General features: G+C 42.9%; 1 protein-coding gene across 2 annotated transcripts in view; it reads right to left on the bottom strand.

The window, feature by feature from the left end:
- Positions 1-23,367, bottom strand: part of LOC125429424 (monoacylglycerol lipase ABHD6-like) — a 29,019-nt gene extending 5,652 nt beyond the window's left edge. Inside the window, exons 1-7 of one of the 2 annotated variants that reach the window (XM_048490537.1) lie at positions 23,069-23,367; positions 15,830-15,975; positions 12,154-12,310; positions 11,181-11,294; positions 2,593-2,725; positions 1,595-1,752; positions 212-266 (exon numbers count right to left, since the gene is read on the bottom strand). In XM_048490537.1, the coding sequence (XP_048346494.1) occupies positions 212-266; positions 1,595-1,752; positions 2,593-2,725; positions 11,181-11,294; positions 12,154-12,310; positions 15,830-15,948 (736 nt within the window). In that variant the 5' untranslated portion in view covers positions 15,949-15,975; positions 23,069-23,367. Of the gene's footprint in view, positions 1-211; positions 267-1,594; positions 1,753-2,592; positions 2,726-11,180; positions 11,295-12,153; positions 12,311-15,829; positions 15,976-22,494; positions 22,723-23,068 lie in introns of those variants that run through there. The other variant, XM_048490538.1, reaches the window with a different exon arrangement.
- Positions 23,368-24,204: the final 837 nt, after the last annotated feature.

Raw genomic sequence — 24,204 nt, forward strand, 5'->3', positions numbered from 1 at the left:
ACGCCACCCCATGGGTCAGTAACAACCCAGTGCTTACCTTTAAGGAAAGACCAAACAAATTGGCTATTTAAAATAAAAAGATAGAGGGGGGGGGGGGCAATTTTCTTCTATACACACAAGAATGTTGAAACACCAATTTCAATCCCCAAGAAAGAGCCATTCAGAAGTATTCCCCTTCATGGCCCAGGAGAGAAAGATGTGATGCACTTACATTTTCGGTAAAAATCATTATGCGGTATGCGCACATCAACGAGGCCCTGCAGTATCTAAAAATACATAACTGTGTATTAGAAGTACAGAATATGCATACTGCATACATCTTACGACATTTTCCTTCATGGGAGACAAGGCAAGAATTGTTGCCTAGGTACACCAGAAAATCCATTCTGACAATCCAACACTTGTGTGCCCTGTTTTCTCATGTGTAACTAAGGGGTAAGCCTGTTTGGAGACCCTGCAGCAAAAGCTGCGGCAATGAATCTCTTTCATGCTGCTACAGAACAAGAGTTCCTGCAAGATTATTCAAATAAAGCCAGCTCTCCAGCTCTAAAGGGAGTTGGACTATATGCCTGAAGGGTAAGAAGGAGAGTATCTTCCACCTAAGAAAATGAGAATCCTGTGTCAGAAAGATTGCTTGAAAGACAATGATTATATATTCACTCATTCTGAAGATAATTTGAGCCATTTTATTTAACCTTTGAAGGAACATTTGCACACAGAGTGAACAGTTTGAGCTTTCCCAGTGGAGCAAATAACATTTCAGTTGCATTCATTCTCCCTTTTTCTTTTTAAAAATATCTCATGCATATGGCACAGTGCTCCCTGCTCTCTGCGTGAACACCCACACAGCTGCTAAAGAATGTTCAGGACAAAGCTTGGGGAAAAATAACACCAAAAGAAAGAAAATGAGAAAAAATGTCAAAACTCACACAAATCCTATGGAGCATATGCCCCTCAGATGATTCCTTAAGGTGCTCTGATCCCCTGAAACAGCACTTTGGGGAACATCTCAGATTGCCATGGTATGGAGAGGAGACAAAGATAGTCCTCTTCTAGTGATGGAAATCCTGTCAGCAAAAATTACTCTTGGATCCAACCCATAATCATTCAAGCACTTTGGGGAGGTTTTGGTTGGATTTTCTAAAAATTCTCTAGCCTTCTTGGATTTTGAGGCAAGATATGGAAAGGTTCAGAGACAATGACGTCTACAAATGTTTGGACTATTTCATGACAGTGTATTTTTCAGGAGTTTTTTTTTAAGCACAGGGGATTTAGCAGTGAAAGTACTCAGTCATCCAAGCTCTTTGAATTGTTCATTCAGAATTCCTGTCATATTGGGTAGCTTGTGAATTGTTCCTTATGAGAAGGGAGAAGTCACAGAAGCTTTGCACTAAAATGACAGGACTTCCACGCTACCATTAAAAAAGTGCAATGCCCAAACTGTTATGAAACAACAATGGTCACATGGACGCAAGTGGTATTAGGTTAAAAAACATTCACTAACAGGCCTCTGATACAGAAGACAATTTCTGTAGTAATCTTGGTGCTAAACAAGCTTGCCAATGAAAACTGTCCTGCAATTCATGTATCTTACCTGCTGGGGGACTTTAAAGCGAACATAAGAGCAGAGTTTCAACATCTCTGCCATTTCCTCAGGGGTAGATGGAATTAATGGAATCCTGTCCAAATCCTCAGATTCTATCAGCTCCTGAAGTTGCTTAACAAATTTGCTATCTTTGGCAGGAGGTAATCCTGAAAACAGAGGACAAGCATACCTGCACATTAAGATCCAAAAGAAACACAGAAGCTACACTCTTTTCCATAGAAAGATGACCGTAGGGTTGTATATTCAAATGGATCACAACTATTTATTGTGTACATCATACTGGTTTCACTGCATTGGTTCTAATTCTGTAATTCCACTCTCTGCATTGTTTGGCATGATTGATAATGAAGGCGGAAGTTCCCAATACTAGAACCAGGGGGCAAACATTGAAAATGCTGGGGGGAGGGGGAGAGAGAATTAGGACTAATAAAAGGAAACATTTCTTCACACAACACATGATTGGTGTTTGGAATATGCTGCCACAGGAGGTGGTGATGGCCACTAACCTGGATAGCTTTAAAAGGGGCTTGGACAGATTTATGGAGGAAAAGTCGATCTATGGCTACCAATCTTGATCATCTTTGATCTGAGATTGCAAATGCCTTAACAGTCCAGGTGCTCGGGAGCAACAGCCACAGAAGGCCATTGCTTTCACATCCTGCATGAGAGCTCCCACAGGCATCTGGTGGGCCACTGTGAGTAGCAGAGTGCTGGACTAGATGGACTCTGGTCTGATCTAGCAGGCTCTTTCTTATGTTCTTATGTTCAACATGTGGTAACAAGTTTCAGCCTTGACCACATACTTAACACAATGTGCAGTTTTCCCTGAGGTATCTGCCCAAAGCAAGGCCAAAGAGGATGGCAACAGTTCAAGTATTATTTCAATCCTGCTTCATTCCAGGGTCCACACAGACACAGAATGTAACTCCAGCATTCAGTTTATTGGGACAGGGCTTTATATTCCGCTACTTCTTGTGTTCACTTACCTGCAGGACACACAAGAGTCAAACTGCAGATGTCTGCTGGATATTGAGCAGCATAAACGCCTGCGACATTTCCACCCATTGAAGTGCCTACCAGATGAAAGGGTTTTCTGTTCAGATTGATACATTCAACAAACTGGGGGGGGAAACCCAAAGGGCAACAATACATTAGTACACCACATGTAGCAATTTTATAGAGCTGCAAACAGAGTAAAGTATTTAAAAATAACAAAAAGTACATAACGACTCGTGAGATTCAGAGCAGGTTAGCTTATTGTCAGAATCCGGTATAGCTCCCCCTTTATTATTCTCAATAAAGAATTACAGTCACCACTGAAGGATTTTGACTTGGCTGTGCCAGGGAAAGCAAAAAATCCCCACAAACAGGGAAGGTTCTTCAAGTTTCACATAAAAAGTGCCTTTTTCCACATGTAGAAAAGATGAGGGAATGTGTAATTTCTGTACAGACACAAGGCAATATAGTGTAGCCCAGAGGTCTGCAACCTGTGGCTCTCCAGATGTTCATGGACTACAAATCCCATCAGCCCCTGCCAGCTGGAGTTGCTGTATGTTGCTGCACCTAGATGGCATTTTACACACACAATTTTCTGCTGGGGAAAGGCCAATGTAGAATATGCTTCTACCGATACAAGCTATATTGGCAGATTTAGGGTGATTTCATAAAAATACAAACAAGCTCTTGATAAACAAAACCTACCATCTCGATAAACAAAACCTACTTAGCATCTTAGAATCCAAAATATTGGCTACAGGGAGGGGGAAGTTTGACTATTCATTTAGGTAACTCCTTTGAATGTTGTGTTTTACAACTGAAACTTAGATGTTTTTGAGGCACGCTCATGATTTCTCGCCTTGTTATATCTGAGATTGCAGTAGAAACTGCCTGTTCAGTATTAAAATTGAGAAATCAGATCATACAACAGGCAATCAGAAGCTAAATCATAGGGAGCAGTCAAGTCCCTCAGGAACTTGATCATACCCTCACAATGGTGCTATCCTTTGACTTTCTGAACACTCATTAAATTATGGTTTATGAGGTTTACAAGACAGTATTCAACCTTCTTGGACCATCTATGAATCTGCCTCACAATGCAGACTTCTCTGGAAACATCATCATAAGTAAAGCCAGGGTCACCACCCATCGCCTTGACTTTGTTAACAGACATTAATCAGATATCTTACTCAAGAAGTTCTTCTGTCTCACTAAGATCCACTACCCACCTGGTACCCATCCTTCTCTTCCTCTCCTACCTTTTTGGACAATTCAAATTTTGCCACTAGGAGCTAGGATTCTGAATCTTCCCAGAAGTTCCTAGACTTTTTCCAATTATAAATCTTCCCATCATAGGCAGGTCTCCTATTGGAATCAGGTCTCCATTCTAGACTGTCACTCCAACATTACTTTATAGACAATTCAAAATCTGCCACTGGGAGTTAGGGTTCTGAATTATCCCAGAGGTTCCCATGAGGCTTAGTGATGTAAATATTCGACCCGATCCTCGATTGCTCCTCTACTGCTGAATTTACTGAACAGAGACCCTTCCTTTCTACCTGGACCACTCCGTTGCTACTTCAAAACTTCTTAAATTGCTCTGAGATAGAATGTGAAACTTTCTACTCTGCTTCTTTAATCTTGTCCTTTCTTCCATGAACATATAGAATCATAACGTTGGAAGAGACCACAAGGGCCATCAGGTCCAAACCCCTGCCATGCAAGAACAAACAATCAAAGCACTCTGACATATGGTTATCCAGTCTCTGTTTAAAAATCTCCAAAGAAGGAGACTCCACCACACTCCAAGGCAGTGAATTCCACTGTTGAACAGCCCTGACAATCAGAAAGTTCTTTCTAATGTTTAGGTGGAATCTCTTTTCCTGCACCTTGAATCCATTACTCCATGTCCAAGTCTCTGAGGCAGCAGAAAACAAGCTCGCTCCTTCTGTGACATGACACCCCTTCAAATATTTAAACCTAGCTATCATGTCCCCCCGTAGCTATCATATCCCTTCCCTTCCTCTGCATCAAGTATTCTAACAAAAACTGGATCAATCTTCACCCTCCAACCTACCCTGATCTTTCTCGGGGCACTGAGGATGGTTCAAAGTTTGAACTAGACTGAGGAAGGAAATATTCAGCATAACTGTGATAGTTCCTATTACGAATCATCTGATTGGCTTGTGATTGCTTATTCCCTGAATGCTTGTGTGATTCTATAGCTCACTTAGTTACCTGTAACTCAGAAATTTCTCAGCTTTAGTCTTTCACAAAGCTTTTCCCATTTACTAGAATTTTCCAGCTTTTCCCTCTTTTTCTCCAAGTCCTGTCTCATTCACTCTGCTGTTTCAAATTTTGAGGCACTGCTCAACTTTGTGCCTCTTCTATACAGTTTTTAACACAAAGGCTGTTGGAATAAGCGACTTCTGCATGCCTGGACACTGGGGGGTGCTGTATATCACTCTAACTGTGATGTTGCCTCTCTTGTTTGCCCTCCTTGTCTGGGCCAGGAGACCGCCCACTAACTTCCTTTCTTCCCCATGCTAGCTTCACTTCTGCTCTAGCCTTTGACCCGAGCGCATGGTCAATGGCAGCCTGCTCAGTGGGGCCTTTGCCACTGCAGCATCCTCTCACCTCCACACACGTGATGGCGCGTTAGTTGTGCCCACTTGTCATAGGGAAAGTAATCTCTTTAGATAGAGGTCTCTTTCTATTTATCTTTTCTTGGAACAAAGGATTGTGAGCACGAAGATGATTCCATGAATAAATGTAAGAAGTTTTACCTTTGCTACATTTATGTCTCTGGAGGAAGGATTTCTACAAACTGCATTCACACACACTACTACTGGGCACATCCATGACTCTAAAGCGAAATCTAACATGGTAGCAGAGGATGGTTATTTTTTTTGAAGCCCAGATATTTTAAAAGTTGGGAGCTAGATTTTTTTTTCCTTGCATTACGAAACTTAAAGCAGCCATTGCCTTGGTTCTTGTGTTTTTTCTTGCTCACCTGGCTCTAACAGGCCAAAGCTTTGAAGTAACAAAAGGTTGCATAGCCTGAAGGCTTCGCTTCCTCTTTTGTCCAGTGTGTGACTGACTCATTGAAATTGCAGAGAAGCCTTTTTTTTTTTTGCATTAAAAAATGGCTCAGCGTAAGGAGCAATTCTTGAGAAGCTTACACAAGCCTGAATTTTTAACTCATGGCTCTACTAGGATTCAATCCCAAGTAAAGGAAGAGGGCATAGGTTTTATTTTAACTACACCAAAACCAAACAGTGGAAGAGAAGAGACTAGATGGCAAAGGAAGCAGATGAAAAGGCCATGGAAACGTAATTGTTAGTACCCTCCACAAACTCCTACAACTGGTTGTATGTTAAAAGGGACAAGATTCTGCCATAGAGACATGCTAGAAGCATTAAAAAGGGTCTTTGGAGAGCAAGACAGAAATAGCAAAGTGAGTTTATTCGAAACAACTGTTTTCAATCAAATTACAAGAAAATGGAGATGCTTTGATTGCCCATATAGAGAAAATTGCTGAATCTGATTGATAAGTTAGCAACCACTGGCACAGTTCTGGAGGAAGAACTGAAAATTGGATTGCTTTTAAGCTCGTGCCTGAGAGAATATTCAGCTTTGTCTCTACTGTGAAGATGGCAAAGACTGCACATTTGAGGAAATTTTAGGACTAACTATAGGTCTGAATTTACAAGCAGCAAGAGTATCTCTCTGAGGAGCAGAGGGAAGAATGGCTCAAGTTACATTGCCCAAGAAGCCAGGAGAGGCAAGGGGGCGGGAACTAAATCATTTGAATATGCCAGAAAATACAATCCCACAGGGAAAGAAGCCCACCCATCTGTTCTTTCAAATTGTAATTAAACCTGGTCACCTCCAGAGAGGGAGTGTCTGACGCAATAAGAATGCTTTCGAGACTGGCAAGCAAGCTCATCTCACACTGCTTATTCACACAGACAAAGGGATTTTACTCCTAAAAATTCGTTCAACTTTTGCAGGTAACAACCCATTAATGATACAAACTAATGAAAAATATCAGCGTTGGATTATTGATAGCGGTGCTTATACTAGAGCACATGAAATAGCTTCCAGATGTTGCTTTGTTCAATGAATTAGATACTAGAAGGATGCTGGATGCAATGTGTATTTAGCCAATGGAAAACAGATTCCAGTAGAATGGAAAGGGCAAGTTACTTTACATTGCCAAGTGGATGATAATGGAACTGAGGATTGTGGCAGAAAATGTTCTGTACATTGCAGACCTTGCGGCTAATCTGATCAGCGTCCCCACACTATCAGAAAAAGGATTTGCTGTTCACTTTGAGAATAATGTGTGCACTATCTCGCGCAATGGTGAGCTATATTCCACAGGTACCCTAAGAAATGGAGTCTTTGAACTGGACTGTGAGGAACCACAAGCCTGCACAGCCAAGATAACTTCTACCCAGCAGTCTTTGGAGCTCTGGCATAGGAGGTTTGCCCACCGTGATAAAGAGGCCATCCTGAAGCTGAAAAGCAAGGACTTGGTAACAGGTATTTCCATAAAAGACTGTCCCAATGATAACCAATTGTGTGATTGTTGTTTAAGAGGAAAGGCCTTCATTCCCAAAGCAAAGCCAAAGATGCTCTAAGCAGCCTCTTGACTTAATTCACTCTGATCTATGTGGACCAATCAAACCAGCATCAACTGGTAAGAACACCTATCTGTTGTCTTTCATTGATGACTACTCGAGATACACTGTGTGTTATTTGCTAAAAGAAAAGTCTCAGACTGAACAGAAATTAAGAGACTATGTTGCTATGGTATCTAATAAGTTTAATAGGAAACCCAAGTGTTTTCAAACGGACATGGGAGGTGAATACAATTCCATATCTATAAACAATTTCTTGAGGGAACATGGGATCCAACACAGACTTACTGGCCCATACCGCCAGAACAAAATGGAATTTCTGAAAGAAGAAATCGTTATATAATGGACATGATTCGGTGCATGCTCATTGATTCAGGCCTCCCCGCAAGCACTGGGGAGAGGCAGCAATGACTGCAGTTTACCTACAAAATAGATTGCCAACCAAAGCCACAGAAGCAACTCCATATGAGTTATGGCATGGCAGGAAACCAAATGTAGAACACATCAGAGTCTTTGGATGCAAAGCTTATGCTCACATACCAAAAGAAAAGAGATCCAAGCTAGACCCTACTACGCAAGCAGGTATATTTATGGGCTATTCTCCAGAAAGTAAAGGATACAGGATTTTTGATCCAAAAACTAACCAAATTACTATATGCAGAGTTGTGCAGTTTGACGAGCTTGACCCAGAGATGGCAAGCCTGCTGTGATGGATGACCATTCAGAGGGAGATGGCGATGGCGACCAGCTGATCCTACATCGCCCAGAGTCCCAGGATGACATCACCATGCAGATGCCAGCAAATGCTCAACCTGAAGAGGGAGCAGCGGTGGAAATCCCAGACCTGACAGGTGAGGCAGAGGAGTCACAGACTACTGTGGAGGCAGACAGACCATTGGCCCTCAGGCGCTCATCAAGGCCTAACAAGGGAGTTCCAGCCGAGAAACTTACCTACCTTGCAAGGGCGTATGCCTGGGTCACTGTATGAACCAGCTTCATGGTCTGAGTTACAGCGAATGCCTGAACCAGAAGCAAAGAAGTGGAAAGAGGCAGCACAAGAAGAAATCGCTGCACTACATAAAAACCAAACATGGACTCTCACAGAACTACCTAAGGGTAAGATCGGTTGTAAATGGGTTTTTAAAGCTAAACAAGATGCAGAAGGTCAGATTGAGAGATATAAGGCCAGACTTGTTGCTAAAGGATTCTCTCAGATCTATGGAACAGATTATGATCAGACTTTTGCACCTGTTGTGAAATATTCTACAATTAGAATGCTCTTAGCATTGCTGCATCTAGAAACATGAGAACTGAGCATTTGGACGTTAAAACGCATTTTGCATGGTGAAATTGAACAGGAGCTTTATATGAAGCAACCACCAGGGTTCATAGATGAAAAGAATAAACATTTAGTCTGTAAACTTCAGAAAGGACTTTATGGATTGAAACAAGCAGCTAAAGCTTGGTCAGATAAGCCAGCCAAGATTCTACCAAGTCAGGACTTCAAACAAGGCAATGCAGACCCCTCAGTCTCTTTATAGCAGGCACAGAAATGGGAGATGGACATTTATCCTGACATATGTTGATGACTTGATTATTTGCCATGAAAAGTAAAGGAAACTGACTGTGCTGGAGATTATATCCCAACTCCAACAAGGAAGTAGAAGTCAAGCTACCTGGGAGATGCACCAGCTTCTACTTGGGGATCCAAATCGAGAGCGTGAACCAGATGGAAGCTTTCATCTTTTTTAGCCAGCTAAGCAGAAAATAATTGGAACTTCCTTGCTACAGAGTCTGAACCTGGAAGGTGTCAATCCAATGCCTACCCCAATGAGCGTTCTGATTTCTACTGAAAGACAAGGTACTACCCTGATGACTTGCTACCTGACAACAATAATGATTACAGGACTGCAATGACAGAGCGAAGCGTTTTGTACTTATGTGACAACCAGACCTGACATTGCTAAGCAGCTGTGAGTATATTGTCCAGAAGGGTTAGCACACCTACCACAAGAGACTGGACTGCTGTTAAACTTGAGTGGTGAGGTACTTAAGAGGTACTTTTAGACTTTAAACTGAAAACTGCCAGCAACTAAAGATCCCACACTATTGGGATATGCTGATGCAGATTGGGCTGGAGAAAGAACAGATCTAAGATCTACCAGTGGCTATGTGTTTTTCTATGGGGAAGTGCTGTAAGTTGTAGAGCCGTAAACAAAGTGTTGTTGCTCACTCATCTACTGAATCAGAATTAGTATCAGTTTCTGAGGCATGTAGAGAATTACAATGGCTTTTAATGTTGTTAGAAGATTTTGGTATTGATGAACCTTTACCTGTACAAATGCTAGAAGATAACCAGAGTTGTATAGCTCTTTCTCTTTCAGATAAGAACAGTGCACGTACTAAACACATTGGAATTAAGGATCAATATGTAAGACTCTTACAGGCAGAAGGAACTGTGAAACTTCGCTACTGTCCTACTGATATGATGACAGCAGACATCTTGACCAAACCACTGCCAAGAGACAAGTTCCAAAGCCTGCATGACAAACTGAACATTGTATACCTGGAAAGCATGCAGTGTCGAGAGGGAGTGTTGGAATAAGCGACTTCTGCATGCCTGGACACTGGGGGGTGCTGTATATCACTCTAACTGTGATGTTGCCTCTCTTGTTTGCCCTCCTTGTCTGGGCCAGGAGACCGCCCACTAACTTCCTTTCTTCCCCATGCTAGCTTCACTTCTGCTCTAGCCTTTGACCCGAGCGCATGGTCAATGGCAGCCTGCTCAGTGGGGCCTTTGCCACTGCAGCATCCTCTCACCTCCACACACGTGATGGCGCGTTAGTTGTGCCCACTTGTCATAGGGAAAGTAATCTCTTTAGATAGGGTTCTTTCTATTTACCTTTTCTTGGAACAAAGTTGTGAACTGAAGATGATTGAATAAATGTAAGTTTTACCTTTTACATTTATGTCTCTGGAGAAGTTTCTACAAACTGCATTCACACACACTACTGGGCACATCCATGACTCTAAACGAAATCTAACAAAGGCGACAGGAGATTTGTGAATACATCTGCCATTTCCTGGGCTTTCTTTGTTCTAGTGCCTTAGGGACAGAACTAGGCAGGCACTAGGACCCAAGTGGAGCATTCTAGAACAAAGAAAGCTCAGGAAATGGCAGGTGTATTCACAAATCTCCTGTCATGTTTATGTTGAAAAAGGTATAACAGACAAAAGATTCCTTGACTTGGGAATTGGAGAAGCAAAATGAGAAGGATGTCTTTTGAGACTCTGATTGTCTGGCATGGCTGCTGGTGAACACTGTAAATGAGGAGCTAACAATGCCGTTCTAAGCAGAATTACACCTTTCTAAACTCATTGACTTCGATGGGATCAGAAGGGGGCTACTTTGTTTTGGGTGTCACTGTAAATGATACCATTTCCAAAACAGGTTTATAATGTTTTCTTGCTCTTCACTGTAAAACCCTTTCACTCGTGCTGAATAATGCACTTTCAATACACTCTGCAGCTAGATTTTGTCCTATGAAAGAAGATGATAAGAGTTTGAGTTCATATCCTGCTTTCCACAAATAAGGAGTCTCAAAGCAGCTTACAAACTCCTCCTCCTCCCCTCACCACCACAGACACCTTGTAAGGTAGATAGGGCTGAGAGAGCTCAGAGAGAACTGTGACTGGTCCAAGGTCCCCCAACAGGCTTCAAGTGTAGGAGTGGAGAATCACACCCAGTTCTCCAGATTAGAGTCTGCTGCTTTTAACCACTATACTTGCAAACAGTTTCTAAAGTGCATTGAAAGTGGATTATTCAATAATGTCCTTTTCGCAAAACAACAGAAAGAATGTTCAATTGGGGCATACGTACAAGGTGGAACAGGGAGAATACTGAACAATGGCGGCAATTCTTTAATTGTTACCTGGTGTATTCTTTTCACTTGACCATAAATTGAGAAGTCATCTAGAGATGATCGGGTCGTGCCCTCATGGCCAGGCATATCAACACAGATCAAGTGCAGATGCTTTGGAAGGAACTGGAGAAAACAAGCTGTAAGTGGTTAGAATGAAGGAGAAATTCTTCTAGAGCAAAAGCAAATCTGAACAGGTTTCCAATCATTGTTATTTCTGAACAATGCCAATGTTGAATAACTGTGTATTGGCAATGGCTGGACATTCTTAATGCTTATCTAGCACAATCTATTCCTTTCAAGGCAAAGAATACATGAGACCTTTCGCATGGGGGAAGGAATTATATACCTATACCATCAACCAAAAGTGTCCACATCTTTAGCTTCTTAATGCTTATGGACATATTTGGCAAATTCTCTGTGAACAGATAAGCAAGCAAATAAACACAGTCTCCTTTCTAGACTCACAATGACTCTTCTCAAGGCTTGGAAAGCAGTCTCACAGCTCTACTGGCCACAGGTATTTTCACAAACAGATACAGAAGTATGAAAGCCCAACATTTCCAGAGCTGTCCAAGATAACTGTGTGCTATTTAGTTTGCACAGCTGGCTTCTAGATTACCACAGAAGCAGGAACTATATTACCCTATGACTTTTCCTATATTCCAGCTAGGCAATATACCACCCACTGGGCCATCTGGACTTGTCCTCAATCCTAATTTCATGGTTGATGGCACAGTCCTACTGCTCCGTAGCCGGCTTCCATCCATATGTTATCAGGGTATCCTGAACTAACATCAGAAGAATAAATGGGAAATAATTACATAAACTGATTCACCTATAAATATCTATGTATTACCTATGAAAACGGATGCCAGCCAGAGTGGCAAATGCACCGGAATGATTACATATGAATAAGCCACTTCAAAGACATTTTTGCTTAAGGTGGTATTGTTCTTTTACTGCCAGAGAAACAGAAACATACCTTCACTAGAGAGAGCCACATATCTTTGTGTGCAGAGAATCCATGTAACAACAGTATGGAGGGTCTGTGCCCAGGTCTCCCTCGATAGGAATAGCAAAACTGGTAGTCATCATAACTGGCATATCTAATTTGCATGCCCAGTGCACGGCGCCAATACCTGGAAAAGGAGAAGGACTCTGATGTAGTAAGTGAATAGCAGGCTGATGGGAATTGTAGTTCCTGAACATCTGGAGAGCCGCAGGTTCCCTACCCCTGGTATAGCACAACCTCAGAAATAGTTATAATCCTGGTTTGTTTTGATGTTGACTCAAGACACATGCCTTCTCTTTCAATAGTCTACCAGTGCCCCATCTTATCAAATCCCTTTCTCATTTCTTACAGAGCAAACCATTCAGAAAAGGGCAGAAGTGCTGGGATCTATACAATCAGCCTGTTGATTATTGAGAACTGAGAAAGACACACAGAGAAAAAATTAAAAGGAAAGGAACATGTTTACTTGGCAAATATAATCTACACATCCCAATAACATTGACATCTAGAATCATCAACAATTATTGATGTTTTCAGATATTCTAGGGATAAATATGTATTAAATGATTACCAAATTATAACCATACTATGGATTATAGCCTTATTAACTGAGTTTTGAATGAGAGATTACGGTCATGATCGATTTACAGATCTACATAATTAAACCATTCTTTGATCTAACCTTTGGCTGAATAGTTCTATTATCTCAAAAGTATAAAAACTCTAATACTATTAATTTGATTTTTTTAATAGTCAAATTCTCAATTATGGCCTACTGTGTTCAGTTTATACTGCTACAAGATTTTTTAAATCCTCTTATTGTTATTTATTATACCATCCATATAATAACAAGATATGACAAACTTAGGAAAACATTGGTGTTATTATTTAGTATTTCCATAAATATGCAGAGAGCTACAAAACCCTTATATCCCACTGGTAGATGGATCATCATTTCAGTTACCTTGAAAAAAACGTTTGAAGGTCATACACCAAACCCCAACCAATGACCTGAAACTGTTTTATGGGCATCCATGGAATGCCTGCTGAATTACGTCAACATTGAAAGAATGTAGAATTCTGGCAGATGATTGATGTGTGATCTTAATTGCTTTCCCACCTTGTACATACATTGTCTGATTCGAAAGCTTACATGGCAACTAACAGCCCCATCCACAGCCCAAGGTGCCACGACGCAGTGCCGCTAGTGCACCAACCCATCATCTCCAGAGGGCTTTCGGGTGGTGGAGGAGGCAGGAAAAATAATAATTTCCCCAGTTTGCTGAAAGCCCTCCACAGGCCTGAATGGACTTACTTCACACTTTTGGTGGCTCAACTCCAGAGTGTCAGCTGTGGCACCCATGGAACAAAAGCCTGGGTGGGAGCTGAATATATTACTAAAGTTCTTTTTTTTTTATTTCCAATGCTACCAATTTATACAGATGCAATGACCTTAGAAATGGCAATTTTATATGTAACTGAAAGAAACCAAGAGTGAGATTTAAAATATTACATGATGGAAATAAAAGTGAAGATCTAGAAGTACCAAACATTAAATTGCATTGTCAAGCTGATGCACTAGTTTGGATGTCAAGTTGGAATATCAGTCCTAACTGAAGGAATATAAAACTGGAAACAATTGATACAAACAAATTAAAATCCCAAACAAATTTTTAAAAACCCTCCAAAGGGAAGAGATAAAGGCTTTCTAATCTACATAGCAGCGTTGTAATCCATCATGCTAACCTAGTTTTAATGCCAGCAGGAGGCCCTAATTATTTTACATGGTGTCCTTCAGATGCTTAAATGTGCTGAGAGGACGGTCTTGGCACTTACCTGTCATACTTCCAAAAAATAGAATTAAAAGGTAACACTAATTTGAGCCACTTCTACTGCAGGAAAAAAGGCAAGATAAAGAACATGCCCTCATCACAGATGACAGCAAGGTGCATGCTGGATGGACGAGTACAAAAGAAAGGCAAAACTTTAGAGATCCTTCCAGCATCTTCCAAACAGCTTTGTTCTGGAGATGGCAGCGGATACCCTGAGCTAGAGGGTATCTGGTTACTGCCATAATCCCTGCCCCCCCCCCCCCCGCCCCAATTGATATCACTTGTTTACACACATCCTATCCTTTTCTATCCACTTTCTACAGAAGGAGGGAAAATAAAAGCTGGAATATTTATGTTATTAATTCTCTTAATCCAAGGAGGGGTGCAGTCAGAAAGATAGTGTACAGTTAACTATCATTTCATATGACATTCATATTGGCACAAGACGCAGTTCCAAAAAGCTTTAACCATTTCAGAACATCATAGTTCAAAGCACAACCCATTCACTAGACTGAGCGTGCAGGCCTGCGCAAGTTCAGCACCACTCAGCCATTCCAAAGGAAGGCTGACAAAGCCACAGCAAATGACAAGAGCAGCACAAAGGGTAACTCTTATCATCACAGCCTCATTAATGCTCCTCATAGTAAAAAGTAGCCACAAAGGGATCCTCACGCAGACCAGATTCCCCAAAACTGACAAAAGAGAATGCAGGTTCGCCAAATAGGGAAAGCTGCTATTATTGGTCATAATATGGTGTCAGAGAAGGAGAAGCAATTCCCATTGTCCTAGCCACAGTCTGCCTTATTTTCCCTAGTTCATAATGGAAACATGATTCCCGCAACAGTCTCTCTGTCTCTTTTTACTTCTTTGCACTAATCCTTTCCCCCCCACATCTCCTCTTGTCAGATCTACAGGGCCTATATCCCAATCTTATTGTGACGATTACTCCTGCTTACATGTTTAAAATAGCTTTCTGGTCTAATGAACCTGTCTGGAAAGTAATTTGCCCTCTGTCTGATAAACAAGCCAAAGACATCAGTACACATGGAGAACTGATCTCTCTAGTCAGGCAAAGTAACCAGGATCATACAGCATTGCTTAGCAACTAGTAACAAAGACATGGCTTGATAATAAGATAGCACATTTTTTTCCTTAGCAGCACTGATACTAATGGAACAGCAAAAGCAGAGGCTTTTACAGGAGAGTACCATAGAAGTTTTAAAACTCATAGCTGGAAATAATGAAGGTCTGAATGCCCCCCAACAGCCTACAATACACAGTAAATAAATAATGCGCAATAGGGATGAATGCACAGAAAATGTAAGCACTCTTTCCCTCTTAACAAAGGAGAAAGGGAGATAGCATGAGTAATCCATGCATCACTGTACAATAATTCACATCAAAAATTACACTGCAGGTGTAGTGGGAATATGGAAGCACTGACACATCCTCACCTTGAGAAGGGAGGGGCTGCTTTAAATCATCCTCTGTTCATTTAAAGCTGGGCTCTAAAGGTGGGGTGAGTGGCACAATGTCATCATCTTATTAGCTGCTGACCACTATCTTAAAATTCCCAGTCAAGCCAGGATCTTAAGAGCCCAACGCATTCAGCCCAAGTGGTTCTGCAGGTACACTAACACTTGCCCAATCAACCCTTCTTCCTGTAAATCACTTATTCTTCATCAAGCCCCACTTCAAAGGAGCCTGATATTTATCATTCAACACAAGCACATATTTTAAGTAACATGCTGTTCTGCAGAAACAGCTGAAATCAGAGCTGAAATTGATCCATCTGATGAGACAAAGTTACCAACCAGTAATATATTTTGATCAGTGCTGAAGGCCACAGGAGGAAGGATGCGACAAATGCCAGAATAGGGATGGCCAGAGTGCCTCCGGCTATTACAAACATGTTTAGCACATCAAGGTCCATCTTGTCTTCCTTACAGCTCTGCCTCACCTGTGAAAACAAAAGAATGGCCAAACATAAACATTAAAAAAGTTTTAATTTAAACAAACAAAAGTCTGCAGCTAAGTATACTGAAGTTTGCAACGTATTATAATCTGAACCATTAACAATGCTCCTCAACCCCCATCCACTCCTAAAATTTTCCCCAGGCCACTTTTGTTTGGTTTTCCTTCATCCGAAGTAAGTTTTATTCCCATGTAAGTATGCACAAGGCTGCACTGCCAGACTTGCTTAGCTTCACCAAAGATTCTGTATCATGTGTTCACCCTCAGAAGCTCTTTTAAACAGAAAAGCCTGACAATTAACTCTGAAGTGTTCTGGACTGGAACACGTAACGGGGCCTCTCCAGACAAATGTCTGTCTGTATGAACAGGGTCTCATAGAACAGGGTCTCATAGAACAGGCAAGCATTGTGGAAATTTGATCCCAGACTGTTTAGTGTTTTAAAGAACATCAGCAGCTCCTTTCAGTAGGGACCAGAAATAAACTGCCAGTCAATGAAGTCATTAAAAACATGCATAATATGCTCAAACCAGCCAACTCTTGTTGATAGCTAGGCTGCTGTATTTTGGACCAACTGAAACATCTGAGGATTTCTCAAAGGCAGTCCCATTTACAGTATCTTACAACAATCGAACCAGATTGTATTTGGATGAGAAGCCACCAAGGCAATCCAGGATCACTGTACAGAGATAGGCAATGGCAAACCACCTCTGAACATCTCTTGCCTTGAAAACCCCACCAGGGGTTGCCAGAAGTCAGCTGAGACTTCACAGGACTTTCCTCTACCACCACTGGAACTATGGAGGGAATGCAACCCCTCACCAAACACAGGCCTTGTCTCATTTTCTGCTCGAACAACCACTTGCCTTGTCTATCTACATTTATCTAGTCAAAACTGAGCTTCCTGACCATATCAGCACTGCAAGTCATTTTCTGGTCCTGCCATAGTTTACTACTTGGATAGATAGCATGGTAATTGCAAGGAATGTCTAGTCATGTCAAGATCATGTTTATTCCTTTCTTTAAAATATTCACAATGCTTATTCACTTTTAAACTATTAGCCTGTCTCCTGGAGGACAAATGATGGTCGACAAAGATGGGCCTCTGAGTCTTTACTGGTGCTAAAAGGCTTATATTATAACGCTGAGGAAATAAATGCCCATCTTCCATAATCCAACGGACTGAAGAATTTACAACCTTATCAATATTTGAGAATAAGGCATTTAGGATGACAATTGCATGCGGACACATTTTTTAATATTTGGAACCTTTTATAGATGCCTATGTGTAGGCTTGCTAACATTGTTATATACCTATATGATTCCTTTTCAGTTTGGAGCTTGCAATTAAAAATTTAAAAAATAAGTGCTGTTTATTCCCCTGAAAAGCCAAAATTCAGAATGATCTTAAAAATCTTAAAGACAGATCTCACTTTGCTCCAATTATCTTCTCTTTCTGGGTGTAGCAACTATAAACCTCCATCTTAGATGATTATCTGAAGCTTTTTTGAAAAAAAGAAAAAAGAAAGGGCGTGAGAAAAATTAAGTGGTAGGATGAAGCATGGGGAAGATACCTTCCATCATGCTCAATACCTAGCACATTTTAGCAGTAACTGTGTACAGCTTCTCTCTGGTCATCTGATGCCAGACAGGCAGATTTGTTGCCAGCTGTAGGAGTCAGCTTGCTCCCATTATGATCTGCTTCTTCATCGAGTATACATTATGATATCCTAAGTCAACTCTCTTTTGTTCAAAAGAAATTAAATCCTGTAGAATTACCCCTGGAATTTCTCAGTGTTCAGAAGTAGAGACAGATATGAGTAGTAAAAATATACTTTGGAACTGCTATACCAGTGGTTCTCAACCTGGGAGTTGAATGACCCTTTCACAGGGGTCGCCTAAGACTCTCAGCATCAGCGTTCTCCATCTGTAAAATGGATAAATGTTAGGATTGGGGGTCACCACAACATGAAGAACTGTATTAAAGGGTCGCGGCATTAGGAAGGTTGAGAACCACTGTGCTATACAGATACAGCTGAAGGAAATAGTTAAATGAGAGCTGTCAATAGCCCCCAGTGTCTCTCAAAAAAAAAAAGATTCCCTTCAGGTTCCCCTCACACCACCAAGAACCAATCTAGATATCATGAAAAACAAATCAGGACTTACCATTCATTAGTACAAACAGGATTATTATTAGCTTATACATGCAACACCACCAACTTTTCCCCATTCCACTCCTCACATTTTATATTCCAGCAGTGGCGTAGGAGGTTAAGAGCTCATGTATCTAATCTGGAGGAACCGGTTTTGATTCCCAGCTCTGCCACCTGAGTTGTGGAGGCTTATCTGGGGAATTCAGATTAGCCTGTGCACTCCCACACACGCCAGCTGGGTGACCTTGGGCTAGTCACAGCTTCTCAAGCTCCCTCAGCCCCACCTACCTCACAGGGTGTTTGTTGTGAGGGGGGAAGGGCAAGGAGATTGTCAGCCCCTTTGAGTCTCCTGCAGGAGAGAAAGGGGGGATATAAATCCAAACTCTTCTTCTTCTTCTTCTTCCCTCCAAGGAGCACAAAGTCTTCTTCTTTCCTCCAAGGAGCACAAAGTCTCCAAGGAGCACAAAGACCTTATCTTCAAAACAACCACTTGAGGCAGATTTGGCTGAAAGATTATGACTAATCGAAGATCTCTCTTCCCTTTCTTCTATCTCAATAAAAGAGACAGAATTTATTGCCCCATACTGGCAGCGCCTTGTCTGCCTCTCCAGTGCCCCAGGAATTTTGTTCCCCAGTCATTTCCTCTCAGTGGTAAAACATAATTGATACTATTCTGATGTTTAGTGAGAAACTTCTTCTGTCTTAAAATGACTTTTCCCCTTTCTTTCCCTTCTGACACAAAAAAAGCTTCCTCCTTCTGCAAACACTGAGGGGCCATACACACTTCTACAACCCTGGCCAACAAGTGCATGCTGCTTTTTTTACCACTGCAGGCAAATTTTCTCTTAATGCATCTCAGGACACATTATATAATCTACACTGGAAAAAAATTAAGGGATGCTAAGCAAACTGGAGATAAATGGATGCATTCAGAACCTTTAGACAAATGGGCATTTCAGATTAAAACTCTCCCAACAATGAGAACCCCACAGGGCTCAGGGCTCGTCAGATAGCATGCTCCCTCAGGCTTGGACTGGGGTTAAAAACACCCTGACTATGGTTGAGGCCATCTGGACATCTTTCAGGCCAGAGATCACCAGTAGATTGTCATTCATTCACTGAATGCAGCACTCTTTGAGGGACATATTAGGAGAGATAGTCCTGTAGATACAATGGCTCTGACTGTTTAGGGCTTTAAAGGTAAGCAAAATCTTGAACCTAATTCAGTACTCCACCAGGAGCCAATGCAGCTGGTGAAGCACTGGTTGAATATGCATCCATCATGAGGTACGGGTAAAGATGCATAGTAATGATGAACTGCATTTACAGCAACATCAAGAAGAGCTTGAAGTACCTAGAGTAGGGTCAGGACATGGTTTTCCTGTGAAGGATGGGGTAAAACCCCGGGTAGCAGGGTAGCACAACTCACTGGAACTCAGTAGGAACTCAAACACACACAGCAGCTCAGCTTCACAGAAGCTTTTACTGTTCACAAAGTTGTTTTCACAAAGTGCTCCGCCAGGCAGTGCGAAGACAAGTGTCTCTCAGAGCTATGTACAGTTCAGCCTTATATACATTATACTGTCCAATCATAATGCAGCATCAATTAAGCTCAGAATGAGGCTAGGTCATGTGATAACTGTCAACTAGATTTTGCTGATCAGGCACCTGTTTGACAGTGCTCTGACATTTCCCCCTTTCCTTTGTTCCCTCAAGCTGTTTAAGCATCTTCAGCTTAGAACATGTATATTCTTAGTTTCTTAAACATTCTTATATTTTAAATGGTCCAAATTAATCACAGATAACAGAAGGGAGTTGTGACTCATTATAGCTCCTATGTAAGTAAGTATTATTAGTCTCCGTGGCGGAACAGGCTTGGTTTGACTTGTAAGTCTTCTTCCACCTGCCCTCTTTCAGGGGTTCCCAACTTCTCCTGCAAAGGACATTCTCTCTGCTGCCATCACCTGACCTTTGTATGAATTTCCCATAGGGAAGGGTAAGAGGGCCCCTAAGCTTCCTTTCCAGCTTTGAGGCCCAGTCTCTGGGTCTCCCATTTCCCCACTCCTGGGTACCACAGGGTGGCCTGGTGTGCCCTGGAGGAACAACTTCTTGCCAACTGCCAGCCTTCCCCCTGGTGCCCTCCTTTAAGATGCTGGAGCTCTATGTGGTACATAGAACTGATACCAGCATGCAATGTTAAAAAAATATTTATTAAAAATAAAATGTTTACAAGCATACTTCTAGCACAGTACCAGACTGAGCAAAGGATTCAAAAGAAATGAGGCATAAACACATTTCTTCTGGTTCTCTATACATACTCTATCAGTTGTTGAAAATAGGGCAGGCTCTTAAACTTAGGATATTTCAACTGCCTACGGATTCTCCATTACCTGGGAAAAGGCCTTCAGCTCCTTAGGTGAGCACGCAGTCAAAATAGCTGTCCCTTCCAGACTCCAGGAAAGAGCTCTGTCCCCTTCCCTGGTCTCAGCTAGAAGAGGGCTTCCTCTCTGCCCCCAAGGTTCTTATCAGTTCCCAGACCCCACCCCCTGGACCTGGTCTGTCTGGGTCAAGGAAGCTTTTCCTGCTGGATCCAGATTTCTTTTTCCTGAGGCCTTCTACCTTTTTGAAAACCTCCAAGTCTGTGATACCTGCTTAGAGAAGGAGGGGGGGCTTAACCCATCCCATTGTCTCACACTACCTGTATTAGCATTTCGAAAGGTGACAGGGTGGTTCTGGAAGTCTCCTGCTCAGAGGGAAGGAATAGTTAAAATGTTCCCTTCAAACCTGGAGTGGGGAACCATTTCTTTAAAGTTTGTATGATGCCACTGGACTTCTGTGTTATTTTTCTCATTTCCAAGGTAAATAATGGTAAGCATGCTTTCGTCCATGAAGTAGTTGTTTCATCCAGCAAGGGGGGAGGGGTAGGAAGGGTGTAATTGTCCTTCATAGGATTGCCAGTTGTGCAAAAAGTGAGGGAAATACAGCCTCGCCGTCTGCTACAAAAGAGCTTAGTGACACAATGTGCTTTAAGGTGTGGCAGGGAGGAAGGTGCTTAGTATACTGTTCTGAGGAGGTTAGTGAACAGTTACACCTACTTTTGGGGGCAGGGAAAAGTGATTAAAATCCTTTATAGATTTTAAACTGAATGAATTATGAAAACATCAGATTACAACACTGCATTAAACCAGATGTGCAGGTTAAACATGACTATATTATGTTAATTGCCAACTTATTAGTAAAGTAGTTAAGTATCCCTGCTTATGCCAAGGAAGACCAGAGTTTCTTTTTCCAACAGGGAGGTAACTACTCCAGAAAGGGGCCACAGCTCAGCACTAGATCCTGCCCTTCACATGCAGAGGTCGCAAGTTCAGCCCCTGGCCTCTGCAGTCAAAGGAATAAGTGACGTGGAAGACCTCTACCTGAGACTCTGGAGAGCTGCTGCTGACAGCGCAGGCCTTGGCAGACCAAGAGTCTGGCTCGGTATAAAGCAGACATGTCTTAGGCCAGTGGTGGCGAACCTATGGCACTCCAGATGTTCATGGACTACAATTCCCATCAGCCTCTGCCAGCATGGCCAATTGCCCATGAACATCTGGAGTGCCATAGGTTCGCCACCACTGGCCTAGGCCGATTCTTCCCTCCCCTATCTGTGCTTATCTAAACGCTTGATTTTATGTATCGCTTTTAAGTTGTTACTGTTAGTCAACCTGGAAACCTCAAATGCTGGGCACAAGTCTTTTAGCAGGTAATCTATATAGAGAGACCTGTCAAACATTTTGCTTGGGGAGGAGAAAGTTCTAAATACCATTTGTTCAGAGCTCTACAAAGTTACTTTTCTGACGGCTGAAGCCTCAGCTCGGAATGCAAAATAAAACACATACTGCCTTGTATCTTAATTTCTCAGTAACACAGATGTCTCTGGTGTTATTCGCATCAGATCCTAGTGACCATAACACTAGCTATCCATAACATACAACAGAATGGTGCATTTTCTCACACGGCACAGGATAAAGGGTTCTGAGGTGTTATATGAAAACTAGTGGGAAACAGGAATTTGCTCTAATCAAAATGCTGTTTTGAGTTCTTGTAGCACAAAGCTAAAAGCAGCACAGAGTACGCTGAGTGAGTGTCATGAGCCAAAACAAATCCAGAATTCATTCATGAGATCAGACGCTCTTATCCTGACTTAATGGGCACTAACTCTTTACCACTGCTTGATTCTGGCCGCCCAAGCCCTAAAGCAGCTTAGCTTTACCAGGCTGCACATCAACATGCCAAGCTGCTAGGTCAAGAAAGGAAAAGCGCAAGTGTGGTACTGCCGTAGGAGGGACACACTCCGCACAGACGCACTTACCAAATCCCACCACGTTACTCCGGGGGGCAGTCGTTTTAGGAACCCAGACCGCCGTACGTGGGAACGCACCGTGAGAAATCAAAACCCCTTTGGCAAACGCTGTCTCCGCAGCGCCGCTCGGCACTGACGCTGCAAAACGCCACCGTCCCCGACACGCAGCCCGATCTGAGGCCCGGTCAGTCAGCCCCCGCGCGGGGATGGAGAACCGGCCGAGCCACCGGCCTGCCGATTCCGCACAGCCACGACCGCGTCCCCGGCTCGCCCAGGTCGGAAGCGGCGCTCAGGGAAAGCCTGTCCGAGCAAGAAAGGCGCGCTCGACCCTCATGGGCGATCCGATCTCCGTCGCCTCCTGACGCCCGCACTCCTTCCCGAGGAAAAGATCGCCCCACCTCCCCCCGTGCGCCATCTCTGCCCGCACGCATCCCCACTGCCGCAGCGCTGCCTGCCAGCCAGCCTTGCATTCCCGTTTGGCCCCCTCCCTCCTCCTCTCCGGAGCAGGCCTTGCAGGATATTCCCAGCTGCTCTGCAGCACGGCCGATCTCCCCACAGCATCCCCACAGGACCTCCACCCTACCTCTGCCGCTGGCGACACCTGCTCCCGCAGCCCTGGGGCTCCAGCCCCACGGAGAGCAGCAGCAGCAGCAGCAGCAGCACCACGTCGCTCTGGCTGCTTCGCTCTTCCTCGTTCGGACCTTAAAGGCGAAGATCCCGAGGGAGCCTCTCCGTCCTCCGACAGAAAAGGGATGGCTGATGAGGCTGTTCTGCCGCCCCCTCCCACAAGGCCGGCTGGTGCCAATGGGACGGGTTTGCATCGAAACAGAGTGGGCGAGAGAGCGCCTCACCCTCCGCCGATGGCCAGAAGGTGCTTCTGTATGGGAAATCTCAGCACACTCCGGGATTATAGGAGGAGGAAGGGGGGGGGGGGGGAACTGTGTGTTGTTGTTTAGTTACAGCGTCATCCAAAATCAGTAGTGGCGCTGAAAAATTGTGTTTGGTTCAAATTAGATGTGATTTGCAAACCGGCAACCAATTATGGGGGGTTTTATCTAGTATTCTAGATAAGGAAGTCTTAATGAAATCCACAAGCCCCACCAGTTGTTTCTCACAAAGATAGCTCCTTTCACTGGGCTTCACTAACCATGCTGTTGCGGTTGCTAACCTCCAGGTGAGGACTGGAGACCTCCTACTATTACATCTGCGCTCACTTCATCCGGATAAAATGGCCACTTTGGAAAGTGGATTCTGTGGCATAATATGCTAATGAACTCGCTCCCCTCCTCAAACCCTGCCCTTCTCAGGCTCCATTCCCAAAATCTGCAGGTATTTCCCAGCTCAAAGCTGAAAACCCTGTCTCCAAATGACAGAGATCCGTTTACTTGCAGAAAATGGCTGCTTTGAATGGTGGACTGTATGGCATCAACATGCCAAGTTCCATCTTGAACCAACTGCAGATTGGGAGTAGTATTCTAGTGAAACCGCACATAGTAATCCATACAAATACCCGTCCCCCCCAGGCTCCACCCTCAAAAAATATCCTGGAATTTCCCAACTCAGAACTGGTAACCCTATGACACTGTGTTCTTGCTCATATAGCATACATGACATTCATGAAAAAATAGGGAGGCCTTTGTTCATTTTTAGCAATCTGAGGAAAAGACTCCACAGGAAAGGTGAATCAACTGTGATGTGGGATGGACGGCACAGGTGAAC

Source organism: Sphaerodactylus townsendi, linkage group LG03, assembly GCF_021028975.2.
Source record: "Sphaerodactylus townsendi isolate TG3544 linkage group LG03, MPM_Stown_v2.3, whole genome shotgun sequence".
NCBI classification, from domain to species: Eukaryota; Metazoa; Chordata; class Lepidosauria; order Squamata; family Sphaerodactylidae; genus Sphaerodactylus; species Sphaerodactylus townsendi.